The sequence below is a fragment of the Solanum stenotomum genome, chromosome 8 (assembly GCF_019186545.1).
Source record: "Solanum stenotomum isolate F172 chromosome 8, ASM1918654v1, whole genome shotgun sequence".
NCBI lineage: Eukaryota > Viridiplantae > Streptophyta > Magnoliopsida > Solanales > Solanaceae > Solanum > Solanum stenotomum.
The window spans coordinates 31,182,055-31,200,545 of NC_064289.1; the positions used below are offsets into that span (position 1 = coordinate 31,182,055).

Here is an 18,491-nt window from a genome sequence, read left to right on the forward strand (position 1 = left end):
TATCAGTCTACTTTAAAATTTTCAGGAAGCATAATGTTACTTCAAATTTATTCTTCCATGGATTTTTTAATGTTCGAAGTTCTATACTGAAGTACTCTTGTAGTGAAGATCTTATTTTGATTGACATGGCTGGAAGGATGAAGGTTAAGTTTGAAAATATTGGGAGAATATTGAGAAACCCGAGAATTTGAACATGTTGTTGTTCATTGATATTGTGTTGGATCCTAGGTATAAGATGCGATATGTCAATTTTATTCTTAGCAAATCATATGGCTCTTTACTGGGAAAAGTAAAGGCATATAATGTGGAAGGTGTCTTGAAACGCTTGTATAATCACTATAATAATTCTTCGACTAGAACTTTTACTGATAATATTGGAGGTGACATTAACATGATGGGTGAAGTTGATGATATATTGCATTATCAATGGGAGAAACATTTAGAAGAGGAGGAAAATACTGGAAAAAAATCTGAGTTTGATCAATATTTGATGGATAATGTAGAGAAGCCAAAAGATTTTAATATCTTGACTTGGTGGAAAGCTTCATCAAATAGATATCCAACTATTTCAAAAATGGCAAGGGATGTTTTTTCTATTCCTGTGTCCACTGTTGCATCTGAATCAACTTTCAGTACATGTGGTCGTATTCTTGATTCATATCGGAGTTCTTTATCACCAAAGACAGTAGAAGCTCTTATTTGCACTCAACAATGGATACGGTCACCTTCTAAAGAATGAAAGGTTTAAGATTATTTGGAGGAAGTTTAGAAAATTGAAGAAGTTGAAAAAGGTAATTTACTAATTTAATTCTTAATTTTCCATTTTTGCTATTAATTTTCTATTTTGAAAACAACTTTATGCTAGTTGCTATCTAAGAAAGTTGAGTTGAAAAGTGATTCAATATCTAATTACTCATTTATGTGCTAATAATTCTTTTCCTTTCAGAATGTCCAGGTGCTCCTTTGAGTATCGATTAGTTTAATGAAATAGCTTTTTGCAATTCTAGTGATATATAGGTATTTCCTTCCCCTTCATTGAAATAGCGTTTTACATTTCTTTATTATCTAACAAAGTTAATTTTACAAGTCTAGTTACTCGTTCACGTGCTGATAATTTTCTTTCTTTCAGAATGTATGTCTAGGTGACCTTTTGAGTATATATTAGTTTAGATGAAGAAACTATGCAGCTGCATCATGGTGGTTGAAGATTATTGGAGTAGCTTAGTAGTTCTTCTGTTGGGTTTCTAAGAGGATTTTTTACAAACATGATGTGAACTGTTATGTTTTTAATTTTCAATGTTAAATAGACTTATTTTTTTATAAGAAATTTGCTCTTGCTGATCATGTGAGGATCTTGATACTCAAAACTTGTAGAAATCAGATTGAAATGAAATGGTTATTGAATAGTTGTCAGGATGTTGGGTTATGGAGGTACAAAGCTTTGTTCATTTGTACACTCCTAAGTCCTAATAAAGATATTGCAGATGGGTAGATAAACATACTGCTACATTGAGTACAGGTCATATACAATGATAGTTGTCCAAATGTAGAATAAAGCCAATTCCCTGTACTAAAACACCTCCAGCTTGTACAAAATAAAGATGGATAGATGAATATTGACTTCTCCTATCGTAAAACCTAAATATTCTTTAAAAAAATCGAGAAAATCGACAAATCGATAAAATCGAAAGAATCGACTAAAACCAAAATCAAAAGAATTGATTTTATATTGGTTTGATTTGGTTTATTAATTTAATAAACCGACATATTAAAATAAAATATCAAACCAACCCGACCTATGTACACCCCTAGTTCTAACAATGGATATAGGGAAGAAGAGAAATGACCGTTTCTTTTAACATTGGGGGAGTTAAATGCATAGATTAGATGGGAGAAAAAAGGAATCACGCTCCCCTTTTGGGTGACTCACAAACGTTTTTTCATGTAGGAAAAAAATGCTTAAACGATTCAAATCTTGATTGGTAGAAGTGTTCAATAGGTACTAGCCCTAGTTGAGGTGTCTCAATGAGTTATGCGGACAACTTTAAGGGGCTGCAGATGACTTAAGCCATGTTTAAATCCTTAATGATACCATAAAAATATATTTTTATATATTGTTATGGTATCGTCAAAGTCTGCTTCAGTTATCAATGATACTATGACAATATGTATTGTGAGGTATCCTTCATGTTTGCTCTAGTCCTTTTGTGAGACACTCTTCAATCCTTCGTTATACTATAACAATATCTTTATATTGACATGGTATAATTGAGGTCTACTTCAATCCTTCAGTTATCAATGATACTATGACAATATATATTGTGAGGTATCCTTTATGTTTGCTCCAGTCCTTTTGTGAGACACTCTTCAATCCTTCGTTATACTATAACAATATCTTTATATTGACATGATATGATTGAGGTCTCCTTCAATCCTTCAGTGAAACATTCTTTAGCCCCCACCCCCCACCCATAAAATCATAGTGTATATCTATATATTGTCACAATATCATTGAGGTCTACTCTAGTCCTATAGTAAGATTTCTCAATCCTCCTTAACACCATTATAGTATATCTATATACTGTATGGTATCATTGATGTATATTTTATTCCTTTGACGATAGATGTCTTAGTCTTCCAAGATACCGTATATCATGGTAACCTTCCGATCTTCTTTAATTCTCTAGTGAGACACTTCTTGATCTTTCATGATATCATCACATTATATCTTTATACCGGCGTATTATCATTCATGGCTACTCTGATCATTCAGTAAACCACTCCTGTAGTGTTTCTCTAATTATTTCTTATTATAGTCTTAGTTATTTAATTATCTTTTTAATCTAAAAGTAATTAGTTAATTTTTTTCTATATTTTAGAAAAAGACAAAAATATAGAAAAAAACAAAATAAAAAAAAAGAATATAAACTAACTTAACCAGAAGGAAAATATACTTAAAAAAATATTACTAGTGATATATTTAATAAGGTATAAAAATAATAAATGAGAAAATGACAAAATCAATAATTGTAATGACAAAAAAACAATAAAGGAAAGGATAAAAGAAGAAGAAGAAGAAGAAAGGAGCACCGCTTTAGTGTGCAAACTAACGGGTATTTGGGTAAATATTTTCTATTGTAGAGGTATTGACAAAATTAATACTTTCTATGTCTACTTTTATTTGTCATGTAAGATTTTTTAAAAGTTAATTTGACTAATTTTCAAAGTTAAATTAGATCATATTAATTTGATATTTTAAAAGTAAATTAGATATTCAAAAACTATACGAAAAGTATATTGCATATCAATATGATGAAAAAATACATCGTAGAATATTAGTCAAAGTTTTTATAATTTAACTCTAAAAATAGGAAATTATGATAATTAAAAGTGGACAGATGTAGTAAGAAGGATAAATCAAAATAGATCTAGACCACTATGCTGCAATTTATATTTATGAGCCGTATTGTGATAAAATTGTTGGCTTGTGAGGGTTGGTCCTCCTAGATAATACATACAATTGTAGCGAAAGCACTTGTGATTTCGTGAACGAGGAGAGGCATAGTTTTGTGATGAAAACAAACTACACTTTGTTTGGATTACATATTGTTGTTTTATAATGTATCGTATTATATTGTTTTAATTTAATGAATATATAGTGTTTGAATAGATTATATGTTCTCTGTTGTTACATAATATCATACTCCATAATTTGAATGATAAACCTACAAGAAAATTAGAATACGAGATAGAGTTACTGTGAAAAAGTAGGATAAAAGATGAAATATATTATTAAATAATAAATAAAAGCAAAAAGGAAAAGAAAATATTAAAATAACAATGCCATCACACCAAATCAGTCCTAACATAAAATAAGTCTTTTTGTAGTTACCTAAATATGAATTTAAACCATACAATACAATCGAATTTAAGTAAAAACAAATATTTCATTTAAACTAACAATACAATACAATACAACAAGTAACAACCGTCCAAACAAACGTTGTTTTTCTTTTTATTAATAAAAAGGAACATTACAGATGGAATAAAAAACAATTGACCGCAATGAATCAAAGTTTGGGCCTTTTTCAAACTTTTTATTTATTTATTTATTTATTTTTTTTGGCCTTTTTCAAACTTCAATATGGAAATAATCAATTCTGAAAATTGTCGATTTAACAATAGTTGTCTACTATTAATTTAACACAAAAATTAAAAAGCCTTAAAATAATGAGGATAATTTTACCAAATCACCCCTCTAAATATAAATCATCTAAACGTTGAAAAATGAATAGTCCCTCCATTCCATATTAATTGAATTGTTGAGACATTTTTCATTTTTCAAATTAACTGAATTGTTTACTTTTCAAGACTACATTTAGAGTGTTCTTCCAATTTTACCCTTCATTAGTTAGTATTGGAATTAGTGATAAATTGATATTTAGTTATTTTAATCATAAATTTAACAATAATTAAAAAGGGTAAAAATGGAAAACTATATTTAATTTATGTCTTACTCTATTTTTCTTAAAGGGTGTGAAACACCTCAAAAATTCAATTAATATGGATTGGAGGGAGTAACTTTTAATAGCAAGGGTAAAATAGATAGAAAATAATAAATTATTTATTGACTTTATAAATGAGAAAAGTATTGTTAGCGGACGAGTAAAGGTGGACGGAAAGAGTAGATAGTTCATTAATGGCCGGTGCGAAGATGACATAAAACTAAAAGTGAACAAAATTCTCCGCCATGTGATGTTTGACGGCATACTCTAAATCACAAAGTGTGATTTATGGCAACTGCCGTCCATTGTTGTGGTCAGTTTATAGAGCATGTGATATGAATTCTCACTTTTTTCTTCTCCGACTAAATCAATAGTTAATGTTTATTTGAGGTGACCTCCAACAAATTTGTCAATTTTGCTTTTTCTGTAGCATTTATTTAACATACAGAGAGTAATGTATGATACACGTTTATAATATGTACAATTATGCCTTTTCTGCGTCTATTAGAGGTTCCACCACTTGCGTTTCTCCATGGCTTTGACAAGCTCACCTGCAAGATCCGCAAAGTTCTCCGCACCATTTTGTAATTCTTCAGTGTTTCTACTGAGCCTCTGGTACAACAAAGTATGTGGGACACGTATCAGAATTTCAACTCAACATCATTGTTATTAGGCAGATTTTACTAGAAAAAGACCATAGAAAGATAAAGCCGGGGTTCAACGTTCAACGTTCACTAAATGGTGTTTACTAATTTCTACTGACACATCACTAATTAAATTTATTTCATTTCCATCAAATAATAACAAACTTACGACATATGGGGAGGGGGGAATTATTCATGATGTTCAGTCAACCCACTGAAGTTTCTGGCCTAAACACCATGCACTCAAGAAGTCCATTGTCCAATTTAAATTAAGAAAAAGATTGGTGTGATCTAAAACAATATCACAAACTACGCCTCATCAAGGTCTTCTAAATTAGAGCCAGGTATCTTTGAAGTACAAAAATGTCTTTCCAAGGAGGTAAAGTGATGATACTAGACTTTAGGAGGCGAGAATTCAGCTCATTGTAACCAACTACAGGTGTCTAGGTTCATGGCAAAAAATGCATATGCATATTGCAGGAGGTAGTTAACATAAATTTGCTTTAAATAGACATACATCAAGTTTCTCCTGACGCTCGAGAAGCTTATCTTTTGCCTGTAATGCAGCAGAGGCCGCATCCTACAAGTTATAAGCAAGTCAGTAAATAAAGATGCCCAAATGCAGTTATTCAACGTGAGATATATTTGTAGGATAATATTACCCCCTTGTTTCTATATTTAGCAATGATTTCTTCACGAGTTCTAGCTGTTGGCTTGGCATCACTAGAACCACCTTCCAACAACCTGTCTCTATCAGTTTCCTTTTCTGGATGAGTGGAATAAAACGACAAATTCATCAAGGATAGAAGAAGGAAATAAGATTCTATTTACTGTAAAGCATGAAAAAATACCTATTTTGACATCATCACTGCTGAGAGATGATGAAGCAACATGAACAGGTTCATCAATTTCAATATCATCTGCAATGGAAGAACTCAGGCAGTTGAGGGAAAATCTGTACTAGTGGACCATAATCATTTTCAAGAATGGGCATAGTAGGGCCAGGGAAAAATACCTAACTTCAGTTCCAGGCTTCCAAGGTCATCTGTTACATATGTAGGGTCTGAGAAAGGAAATTTCGAGAATATGTTTTCCAGATGAGAAACAAGAGCATCTCGAGCATTCACAGAATCAGCAGCCTGCTGTCCTTTAAGCCCTTTCAACCCTTTCACGATGCCACCAAAAATACTGGTGGTAACATTCTAGAAAAAGCAGAAAATGACCTTCCATAAGAGGTCTATCAAAAGACAGAGAATGGGAACCTGGTAGCACATTGCACGAACCTGTTTCTTCTTTTGATGTTGGGATGCACCGACATCATCTACAGCAGTTGCGAGAGATTTCTTATAAAGTGAAGGTAAGGCATCCGGAACCCTGTAAAAGGTCATTGTCATCCTTTGTGTCATGAACAGAAAGCTCATAATGTGTGGGGAAACTCTTCTGATCTTACTCTGGGCTTCAGCCCGAGTATTTTAGGAATGGGGATTGCATGCAAGACAGAATATAATGAGGGTGACAGACCTGAAGTCATTTCCAAAGGCCAACAGTGAAATGACAGCAAATTCAGACCCATCCACCTACAAATTGTAAGAACACTTTGCAAAAATATTAGCGTAAATAAAGAAAACACAATCAAGAGTGAAGTCAATACTGAGCCCTTAGCAGCCTATCATAACCCCTTAGATTGTACCAAGTTATCCTGCCTTGTTCTTCCAAGATCGTTTCTAATTGCTTGACACCTTGAAACATTGTCATAGACTGTTAACTAGTTGTAATTGTCGGGAAAATATTTACAACCACCATAAACTGAGTAAAAGCATTATGGTGAGAATCAGATGTTGTCCTAACTCCTAACGATAATCTAGAACGTGGGAAGGGAAAGCAGCCGTTATTAGTTCTATTGGTTTCAACATAACATAGAGGTCCACTATACTAATGAAATGTTATGGACAGCAGCATAGTTCCTAATGTAAATGGCAAGCAGTATCAAGAGTAAAACAAGTAGTCTATATTTTAAGCAGAATGGAGAAATAGAGTTGAAAAAATACCAACCAGTGAAATCATCGCTTTACCAGGAGAACTTATGATCTTATCCACGTTTATCTTGGAATTCCATCGAAGAATAGACATTAATGAGGATTCTCCCAAGACAGCAAGATCCACCAAGGACCTGGCAAGAGATTGGATAGATTAACCATACATTCTTGTTTTTTTTTTTCTGAGAAAGAGATTAAGCATACAGTTTCCACAAACATACATCAAATACTCGAACAATAACAAATGAGTCTCAAAATAATTGGTAATCTCAAGAAAAAATAAAATCCATCACCAAAAGAGTACAATTGGAACATGTCTGTAATACAGTAATGTTCATCTCACTGCTAAAGGTATGCATGAGAAGAGTACGATAGTAAAGAAAGATGCAAATAAAAACATGTTACCTTACTTCAACTGCTCCATTCTGATACACTAAAACCAGTCCAAAATTTTCAATGTCATTCTTAAGAATGGAAGTCCTAGAACACGGTTTAGCAAGTTTCACTTCACGTATAGGGTTGATATCGCCCTATAATTACATAATCTGTTACAAACTGGTGAATTTAGGAGAATAACAGGAAATGCTGCAGTAGTGAATGGTAAAAGAAAGGCACCTGAATTATAGAACTTAAGGAGAATAAATGCAAGCCCTCCTGACAACAAAGTAAAATTTGTGAATCAATACACTTCTGCATCAAATCTTCAGGCTGCATGGCGCTGTTTTGCATTGAAGAATGCTTTTGCGATTCTTCAGAGACAGATGTAATGCCATCTACAGACAACGAAAAAAGTTCCGTAAGAAGCTAATAACTTTCGTTATTGATAATAGAAAATTATATGAACATAGTGACATTTTTCCTTTTCATAAATGTTTTCATTCAGAGCTAACATAAATTGATTAAAAATGAAAAAGTCATGCTTGCCTAAAATATATAGAGATATAGCAGTTGACATCTCCTTTGGGTGTTTTGCCTGGGAGCTAATTTTTTTGCCAGTGGAGCCATCAAGCAATACTACTTCTGCATCTCTGTTTAATACTGAAATAACCTCCTTCACACATGCATTTCTTGTTCCCTCTTCACTTTGTTCCACAGTGTCTTCAAGAGCATTACCCAATGTTTTCACAGCCACAGAAGTGATTTCGGAACTTGAGCTGGATGAACAATCCGTAATGAACAAAACTGATGATGAACTAACATCAAGCATGGCAACCTGACAGGACAACAGAAACATAAACATCTGATAGATTTCCAAAAGTATCTGCCACAACAATTAGTAATGATCACGTCTGGATTGATCTTACCTGGCCACTTTCAAAACTTGCAACAAGCCTGGAACCCACAGCTACAAATTTTAGGATGCGTACTGGAGATTTTATGAGGGAAAACTGAAATCCAGTATCACCGGGACAGAACTGAGCTGAAAACAAACTACAGAGGGATCACCATAATGATGCAGAACAAGATGGTATGCGTGTAAGAGTGAAAATATGTAATGGCAAGGAACTTGATGGAAGACATAAAACCTGTTTCTTCTTTCATTAGGTTAGCTACCAGTACAGAACTAGTAATGACATGAAATATGTAATCCAACTGCCAAGGTGTATTGTCCGTTTTGGCCCAACCTTTTGGGCTTCAAAGTTTTGTCCCTCGGGCTTTAACCTAAAAGGCGCCTCACCAATTAAATTCCTGAACCACCTTATATGGCCCCTAACTTTTCCCTCCTGTTCTGATGTGGGATTTTCCTAAGGCATGTTTCACAGAGAACCCTCTCGAGTTCAACCGCCCAGAGCCTGTGGGCTGTTACAATTTAGTTTAATCGTCACGAAAAACAAATTTACTCCTCTTGCTACTCCTCTCTGATCACTTTTCAATAACACACTTGCGTCTAAATACTCCTATACAAGAGCTCCTTTATGCTGAGTTTAACCATTAAGGAAAACATTTTTTCTCCCGTCATGCCTCTCCTCTCCAATCAATTGTCAATACCACCTAGCGCAATCAGAACTTAATGTAAACAGAACGGTGATGATTGTTGTCCTGGAGGCTCCTAAGTCCTATTAAATGCTGAACTATTTTCAGACTTCCAGTCATGTCAAGCCAGTATCCATCTATCGTTTAGAAGAAAATTTCAAAATAACATAAGTTACTGAAAAGGTTAAGAACATAAAGGCATACCGTCCTGTTCAGCATCTGTAGCCAAGTTGGAGCTAGTTGTCTTAGACTGCCCCTTGAGGCTATACATATGTACCTACACAAACCAAAAGTATCAGTAAGTTATGCACAGCTGACGTTACCAGATTCTCAAAGATGTAGCCATTGAAAACATGATGGGTCTTACCTGGCCACATTGGTGGCCAATGGCAAGTGTTAAAGCAGTAGAGGAGAAGTCCAAAGCGGATATTGCTGTTCTAGGACCAGTGTCTTGAATTCCCTTCACCCCAACATCATACTTTGACATGTAAGCTCATGGCAATGAAACTAGAGATTATTTTTATTACTAATTGGTGAATATGAGAACACATCAAGGCAGTATCTTATCAGTTAAGAGTCAAATAAATGCAAAACGCAAAGACCTGAGATTCCAGAACAGCTAAAAGTGTAAAGACTGGAAATGTTGCATTCCACAGACGGACAGATCCATCCAGATAGCCAGCAACAAGTATTCTCTCTATTCCATCATCCTTGGTAGGTTGTCTGGGAATACTACTTAGAGGCATTTTGATTTCCAATTCAGTCACACCATGAGCTGGACGGATTTGCGCAACCATAACTTCCTAAGGAAACAACTAATACTAGTTGAAGAAGATTACTAAAACACACGATAATGATTTTGTATTGAACGATTTAAATTACAAAGCATCTAGTACCTCTGAAGGAGTCCTTGAGGAATTCCATTTCCTATCCACTGGATATAGGTATGCCACAGTTATACGTGGTTCAAGGGTAGGTACAAGTGTAGGATACTTAACAGCAAAATCTGCATGCTTCTTCTCTGGGTTAGATTTTAAAGCAGACAAGCTGGCCTTGTCATAAAAGTGCAGTTTCCCTGGATTTGACAACATAAACAAGGAAGAAGCATCATCAATTCCTGTTTCATTAACATTTGAAACAACAATGGCATCTGCAAAAGATCCATCAAGTCCAAGGTCTACTCGACCAACACATTTCAGTGCTTTTATCCCGGAGGACCAATCAAGATTCAGAACCTGCCTAACACAAGCAGAAGAAAATGAAAAAAATTGGCATAAGTGTAGGCACACATCAAACTAGATACCACAAAAAAATCATATATCTCTTCTTTTTTGTTTGATAAGGTAAACAATTTTATTAATATTAGGGAAATCCCTGTATACAAGCAGTATACCAAAAAGTAGAAAACCTAGGAAGAAATATGGTTCTACAAGACTGCAGCAAAGCTTAAAAATTCCATATGATTCAATGTATTGGTTATGGTGTGGAAACTATTGGATTTTTAATATTTCCCACATTCTTGTATTGTTGTTCTTCTTATTTAACCAAGTTAACATGCTAATTGACCAAAATTAACAATTAACTAAGATAACCACGCAAGTTTGTAGAATGTAAATTTAAATCATGTGATGATGTGATGAAATTAACAAGTTGGGTCATAGCCTAATCCCCCACCACAATGGTTTCCTTTTGAATTAAAAAAATAACAATGAGATGATGTTCTCTCTTTGCTGATTAAAAAAAGGTACATGCCATGATATTCCCTTTAGCTAACAAACTTAGTGTCAAGTGTGTGACACCTCATCTAAAAGCTTAAGTTGTTAAGTGAGCTCATGAATTGTACTGAAACCAAATTTACAATTGTACTCCAGAAGCTAAACTGATCTACCTCTATATTGACTCTAGAACATCAAAAATGTTTACTCCAAAAACATAATAGCAAAAGAAAATTCAATTTGATCTTCTGCAAACTTTTCTCTGTATTTTGAAAACATCTTGAATTCCTCTCCTTCTAGATTGTCCACCTGATGCAAGTAGGGACAATTCTCCATCTACTTTTGTTCTTTGCCATGGATCCTGTTTCCTTCCAAATCTGTAAAGCTTCCATAATCTTTCCAGGCATGATCCAGGATATGCCTTTAAAGTTAAAGAAAATTCTCCACAGCTGTTCTGTCACTTTGCAATAAAGGAACAGAGGGCTAACAGTCTCTGCTTTAACTCCACACAGAAAGCATCTGGAACACATTGTGATCTTTCTTTTCATTAGATTGTCCTGGGTGAGGACAGCTTCCTTAGCCAAGAGCCACACAAAACAAGCTACTTTGTGTGGGATACTAGTTCTCCAAATATGTTTCCAAGTCAATTATCAACCTGCCGATTAGACTGATTAATCATCCTATACGCTACATTCACCTTGAAGTCACCACTAAATTGTGCAAGAGTGCTATAAAATTCAGTTACCCTGTCCATTTCCCAATCATTGGGTAATTTTCTGAAAGTGATATCCCAAACCAAACCTTGAGGTGTCCACAATTCTACTATAATCTTCTGTTGGTGAAGTACCAAATTGAATATGTCTGGACCGTGTGATTTTAGAATCCCTATTTCATGCCAGTTGTCGTCCCAGAAGTTAGTTTAGCTACCATTATAAACTTTGATCTTTGTTTTGCTCTTTAAGTCACTCCAAGAAGGTCCCGATGGACGTCCATACATTAACCCCATATAGTGTATCAACCTCCTTGGTCATCCATATGTCTTCCTCCTCATATTTTGCATTTATAACTTTACTCCACAAAGACTGATTCTCATTGGAAGTCTCCACAACCATTCATCTTCAAAGATTTATTGTGAAACTTTAAATTCATGATTCCCAGACCCCCAAATTTACTTGCAAAAGTAAGAGCTTTCCATTTTACTAAAAGAAAACCTTTCTTTTCTTTGTTACCTTGCCAAAGGAAACCTCTCCAAACTGTCCAACCTTCTAATAACCCTGCTTGGATTGAAAACAGAGACATCATGTATGTAGGAAGAACATCTAGGACTGAGTGTCAACCTACCACCCAAAGATAACTATTGAGTTTTCCATCTGACCAATTACTTCTCACATTTTTCATTAACAGTGTCCCAAATTCCTTTGGATTTAGATTTTGCTCCCAGTGGCAATCCTAGTTGAGTAGTTGGTAATGTACCCATTTTTCCACCTAGAATTGCATTTAGCTGGGCAATCTCTGTTGGGAAAAAGCAAGTTTTTCCTCTGATCGATGTGTAAACCAGACACCCCTTCAAATAAACCAAGATCACCCTCAAATATCTCAGTTGATCTTCTTTTGCATCACATTAAATCAAAATATCATCAACATATTGGAAATGAGTCATTTCCATACTGCCCCTATCAACTGTAGTCACTTCAAAACCTCTAATCCACCCATTGCTAAGTTATTTTAATCATATTATTGAGACCTTCCATAACCAATAGGAACAAAAAGGGGGTCAGCGGATCTCCCAGCCTGAGACCTCTTTGTTAACTAAAGAACCCAGTAGAGAGAGCCATATAGCAGTATGGAAAAATTGACAGTTGTGATGCAATGCTTGATCCAATGAATCCATTTATGTCCAAAACCCATCCTTCCCATTAATTTCATAAAAAAAGCCCAATTAACATGATCATATACTTTCTCAATGTCTAACTTGCATAGAATACCACGCTTCTGCTAGCATAAGTCTAGAAGCCACAGCTTCATTTGCCACTAGCACAATATCCATGATTTTTCTATCTTTGATGAAATCCATTTGCTGACAATCTATAATCTTCCTGATAACACTTTAGTTATTAGCCTGTAGAAACTGCCTATCAAGATGATAGGCCTGAAATCCCTCAATTCCTTCGCGCCTTTCTTCTTAGGAATCAATGCAATAAAGGTATACTTCTTGTTCATGGAAGTTCTTAATAGCATTCATTACATCATGTTTCAACACTTCCCGGTGTTTTATGAAGAAAACCATTGTAAAACCGTCTGGTCCAGGTGCTTTATCAGCTGCATACAACTTCAAACATTTCAAAACTTCTTGTTCCGCAAACCTGTCTTGTGAAGCTCCCTGTCTTCCTCTGAGATGACAGGGCATCTTTCAAAATGACAGGAAGGTCTTCATTCATCCTTTTCTGAACACAGGTGCTGATAGAAATCAATGATTTCCCCCTTCAGTTCTCACTGCATTTTTAATTGATTCTCCTTGGACTAGCAGTTGATCAATATTGTTGTACCTCTTATGTGCATTAGCCATCTTGTGAAAGAACTTAGTGTTCATGTCTCCTTCTTTAAGCCATAGAGTCCTAGACTTCTGTCTCCATGAAATCTCTTCATTCTTGACAAGTTCCTCATACTCCATCTATGTTGAGGTCTATTTCATTATTTCCTCATCGGTTACGGCTCTGTCACCAAGTACTGAGTCTAGCTCTCCCATCTGTCCCAACAATTTCTTTCTTTGTGAATTCAGGTTTCCTTGCTCAGTCTTTCTCCATTTCTTCAGCGTTGACTTAAGAGCTCTCAGTTTGCAAGCTAGAATGTAGTCAGGCCTCTCAATAAAGTAAAAGAGTTCCATCAGTCACTAACTCTATCATTAAATCCTTCAGTTCTCAACCACCAGTTTTCAAACTTGAAGTAATTCTTGTTGTGGACCCAATAACCACATTGTACGACTACTGGGAAGTGATCAGATATTATTCTCTAGAGAAGGGAGTGCTTATATCACTGAAGTTGTCATCCCATTCTTTTGCAATGAATCCTGTCAATTCTTGAGGCTGTCTCATGATTATCCCTTTGAACTAAGTGAAATTTCCACCCTCAAGCTGGGTGTCAATTAGGTTCATATCTTCAATGAAGTAACCGTACCTCTCGTTCTTCTATTACAATTTCTTTTCTGTGAGCTAAATCTGGGGACATTAAAGTCCCCACAAACTTCCATCAGTCCCTTTACAAACTCAATCTCATCCCACACTATCCTCTTGTTCTTCTTGATGATGCCTATTATATACAATGTCTTACTTCATCCAAAAAATAAAATAAAAAAATTCCAGGTTGAACTATGATTTCTTCCAACTCCAGTGACCTTGGAAAATCTTCTCAACCATGAATTTATTTGGAAACTCAAAAAGAAATAAGCCTCCATACAGACATATATGAGTAGCCCGAAAGTAGATTTCCAGTTGGCTGCTGTCCATCTCCTCATGTCAGCTAAGGTGGGTTTCTCTTCAGTGTCCTTTCCAACATGCCTAACTAAGCATTTTTTGAGCAAATCATCTCTTTAGACTCAAAGCTACTAGCTTTAATGGTGATGTTTCCCTTTATTAACGGATTATAATATTTGTTAGCCTTTAGTTCAGGAGTTTGTTATTATTTCATATTTTCTAGCTATCTGCTTTCCTTATTCTAGTAATTTTGTTCATTTAGGACTTTCTATAGTTTCCTGTATTTTAGTTGCACTGTATCTTATCAGATTACGATGTATCTTTGGATTAGTATTTCCGTGTTGTAGCTGCTCTATACAAGGAGAACGTTGCTCATGAATAAAATCATCGCTCTCTCCTACTTTTCAAACCTTTATATGGTATCAAGAGCTTTTTCTCTCCTCACAAAGTTCTAAGTTTCTTATTACCCTCCCACCACACATGGCACCCTCCATTACCAATTCTGATGCAACCAATACCACCACCATTGTTCAATTCAACTCAGTTACCCAACTTCCAATTAGACTTGCTGGCAGCCATAACTTCTTTCTATGGAAGGCACAAGTATCCACGTTCATGAGAGGACAAAATCTTTATGGACATCTAGATGGAACTATCCCATTCCCTGCTCCTGTCGATACCCCCACCAAAAACAACCAGACAATTGCTAACCCCGATTATGTTAATTGGTTTTGGCAGGACCAATTGACCAGAATGCAATTTTAGTATCAGTAGATCCAACACTTGCAGCCATTGACCACTGCCAAACAGTGTTATCAAAAGCAATAAGCACAAAAAAGCTCTAAGGTTCGTTGGGGCTTTAAACGCAAAGGGCAAAAAATAGTGGCCTTTAATGAGAAAAGGCGCAAAGGGAGAAAAAATAACAAATATATATATATGTTTAGTCCAAGACTGATAATTTATAAGCATGAATGACAAATATATGAACAAAGAAATTAAAAAATAATTACGATAAGGTGAAGTATCAATTGTTTAGTGTCGTCTCTTCAGAAGAGGTTCATTGGAAAGGAAATGTTTTGAGCCTCTCTTCAGGGCTTAAGCACACCTTTGATAACACTCCTGCCAAAGCAGGCTGTGATCCACTCCACATTGCTTATGCCAATAAGTCACAAACTCACATATTCGGCTTGCGAGATCAACTCGCTCGTCTCACCAAAGAGAGTCTTCATGTAACGGGTTATCTCAACCAAGTCCGATCTCTTTGAGATGAGCTTGTGATCGCCCGAGCTTCTGTCACCAATGCCAAACTCATTATCAAGATTCTCACTGGTCTTGGACCAGAATATCAAAAAATTTCAGCAGCAATTCGAGCACATGACTCCCCAATTTCAAATGCCTAACTGTTTGAAAAGCTAATTGATCATGAGCTTTTCCCTCAAACACAATGCTCCGCCTCAATCCAACATCATTACTACTGTTATTGCTTAAAAGACCAACTCTCAAACAAGGAACAGTGCCACCACCAACAATAGGCGTCAGAACAACAACCAGCAGCACCGTTCTCAGCCAAGGCGCAGTCGTTGCACCAATCCACAAGAAATCGGCTTAGTGTGCCAGTTATGTGACCGACCTGGATACTTTGCTCAAGGTTGTCGGTCTCAGTCTCATAATCATATTCAGGCATGAGCCAATTTAGTTGGACAACGGATGCAACAATCTGCCCCATGGATAGTCGATTCAGGGGCTACACACCATGTTGCATCAGATGTCCAAAGTCTCACAAGTATCACTGACTACAATGGTCAGGAAGAAATCTATATGGGAAACTAGTTACAAAAAAATCTATATGGGAAATGGTAACCGGTAACACTGACTTATACGCATCTGATTGTAGCTTTCAATTATCCAATATACTTTGCTCCCCTTCAATTGCCAATGACTTGATCAGTTTCTCAATTTTGTCCGGACAATACAACATCCATTAAATTATTTTCATTCTTTTATCTTGTGAAGGGTCCAAATACAGGGGCACCGTTAGTTCAAGGACGGAGCATAGGACGCCTTTATGAGTGGCCGCTAAACAATCCTTTTCTTCTCAACTGCATGCCATGTCGCTATGTCTTTAGATTTGTGGCATGGGCGTTTCGAGCATCCAACACGCCGTACTTTAGATATATTTTAAAATAATTTTTTTCATTCCTGATAAGAAAGACTCTCTTTCGATTTGTAATTCCTGCCAATCAAATAAAAGCCACAGACAATCTTTTTCTACAAATTCTCTGCAGAGTCACAGGCATCTACAAGTTAATTTTCTGTGATTTGTGAGGCTCATCACCAGTTTTGTCCATCAATAGAAAAAAGATATTATGTTTTGTTCGTCGATCAATTTTCAAAATACATGTGGCTCCACACAATTCAATCCAAACACAAAGTTTTAGATGCTTTCAAAACACTACATCCATTAAACAATTACCATTTTCAAAAAAAAAACACTACATCCATTACTCGAATGTCGGTTTCGAACAAAATATTATCTTTTTATATCGACAGGGAAGGTGAATTTCAGTGTTTCACTTCTTATCTAAAACCACAGGGCATTGAACACCTAATTTCCCCACCTTATACTCCTCAAAGTGTTGTTGTAGTAGAGAGACGATATCGCCATGTTGTCGAGATTGCAAAAACTCTAATGCACCAAGCTTCTTTACCAGCCACTTTTGGAATTAAGCGTGTCATCAAGTTGTTTTTCTCATAAGCAGAATGACAACTCCAAATTTACCATGTGCGCACCCAAAGGGTAGCAGCTCGCCGGCTGCGGGTTTCTCTTATCATAAAAAAAGAACTCCAAAATTACAAGATAAGTGTCCATACAAGCCTGACTCCTAAGTTGGGTACTGTTTTTGCATACGACCGTCTATATCTCAATTGCGAGGTATAATTGAGTGTTATCACTCCCTGCCCCACTTAATCTGCTCCTATTCAACTTCCTGCCAGTACCATGTAAGTCACCCATCACCCACACCTATAGCCGTCAGACCTCTAAGGTTACAACATCTGTCCAAGCCCCTTAGCTACCTCCAACCATTGAATCGCAGCCACCACACCCTAATGCCCCTCCATCGCAACTGAAACCAACCACTCTTCTCACCCAATGGTTACCCGCTAAAAAATAATAGCCTGATACCCAAGAATTTTCTTGCTAACACAAATCTCTAGCCACCAATTCCCCACTCCTATCGTCAACCAAAACTATATCCCCAATGGCAAGAAGCAACGAAAGCAGAATATGATGCTCTAGTCAGAAACCAGACATGGGATTTGGTCCCTAGTGATCCCTCTCAAAATGTTGTGGACTATAAGTGGCTGTTTGGAATTAAACATAAACCTAATGGAAGCATTGACAGATATATGGCTTGCCTAGTAACCAAAGGCTTCACTCAAATACCAAGGTTATACTATCATTCCACACTCAGCCCCATTGGCAAGCCTGCAACAGTCCGCTTAGTTCTTGCAATGGTTGCCCAATGCTCCTGGCCTATTCATCAGCTAGATATCAACAATGCCTTCTTGCAAGGTAGTCTTGAAGAAGAAGTGTACATGTGACAACCTCCTGGTTTTGAGTCCTCTCAAACTTCCACATACATCTGCAAGCTCAAAAAGGCCATATGCGGACTTAATCGGGCTCTTAGGGCATGGTACACCGAGCTCACCAACTACTTGACAAGTATTGAATTTGTTTAATCAAAATCCAACTCATCTTTGTTCATCCTTCGTAATTATGGTGTCATTGTATTCATTCTCATATATGTTGATGACATAGTTATTACCGGAAGCATTCAGACAAGTATCAGGTCCATAATTACATCACTTTCCTAAGATTCTCTCTAAAAGATCTTTGGGCTCCTGCATTATTTTTTGGGTGTTGAGCTGATATCCACGCCAACTGCCATAATTTGTCTCAACATAAATATGTCATGGATCTTCTAGATGAATTGCATATGGCTAATTGCAAGGGCGTTCCAACACCAATGACATCAACCTGCTCCTTCGCTGATTCAAAAAATGATTCTACAGTTGACCGTTTCCCTTTACAGAAAAATCATTGGTAAGCTTTACTATCTATCCTTCACTAGGCTTGGCATAGGGT

General features: G+C 36.0%; 2 protein-coding genes across 3 annotated transcripts in view; one reads left to right on the forward strand and one right to left on the reverse strand.

The window, feature by feature from the left end:
- LOC125872914 (actin-related protein 5) overlaps positions 1-18,491 on the forward strand; it is a 1,108,764-nt gene that overhangs the window by 412,884 nt on the left and 677,389 nt on the right. The gene's annotated exons all lie outside the window — the stretch shown is intronic.
- LOC125872910 (uncharacterized) overlaps positions 1-18,491 on the reverse strand; it is a 47,362-nt gene that overhangs the window by 20,356 nt on the left and 8,515 nt on the right. The window contains exons 9-24 of one of the 2 annotated variants that reach the window (XM_049553704.1): positions 10,056-10,394; positions 9,762-9,962; positions 9,527-9,619; positions 9,364-9,436; positions 8,490-8,605; positions 8,110-8,398; positions 7,801-7,958; positions 7,591-7,715; positions 7,202-7,319; positions 6,671-6,726; positions 6,433-6,523; positions 6,165-6,351; positions 6,001-6,069; positions 5,812-5,915; positions 5,667-5,729; positions 5,008-5,117 (exon numbers count right to left, since the gene is read on the reverse strand). In XM_049553704.1, the coding sequence (XP_049409661.1) occupies positions 5,010-5,117; positions 5,667-5,729; positions 5,812-5,915; positions 6,001-6,069; positions 6,165-6,351; positions 6,433-6,523; positions 6,671-6,726; positions 7,202-7,319; positions 7,591-7,715; positions 7,801-7,958; positions 8,110-8,398; positions 8,490-8,605; positions 9,364-9,436; positions 9,527-9,619; positions 9,762-9,962; positions 10,056-10,394 (2,190 nt within the window). In that variant the 3' untranslated portion in view covers positions 5,008-5,009. Of the gene's footprint in view, positions 1-4,756; positions 5,118-5,666; positions 5,730-5,811; positions 5,916-6,000; positions 6,070-6,164; positions 6,352-6,432; positions 6,524-6,670; positions 6,727-7,201; positions 7,320-7,590; positions 7,716-7,800; positions 7,959-8,109; positions 8,399-8,489; positions 8,606-9,363; positions 9,437-9,526; positions 9,620-9,761; positions 9,963-10,055; positions 10,395-18,491 lie in introns of those variants that run through there. The other variant, XM_049553703.1, reaches the window with a different exon arrangement.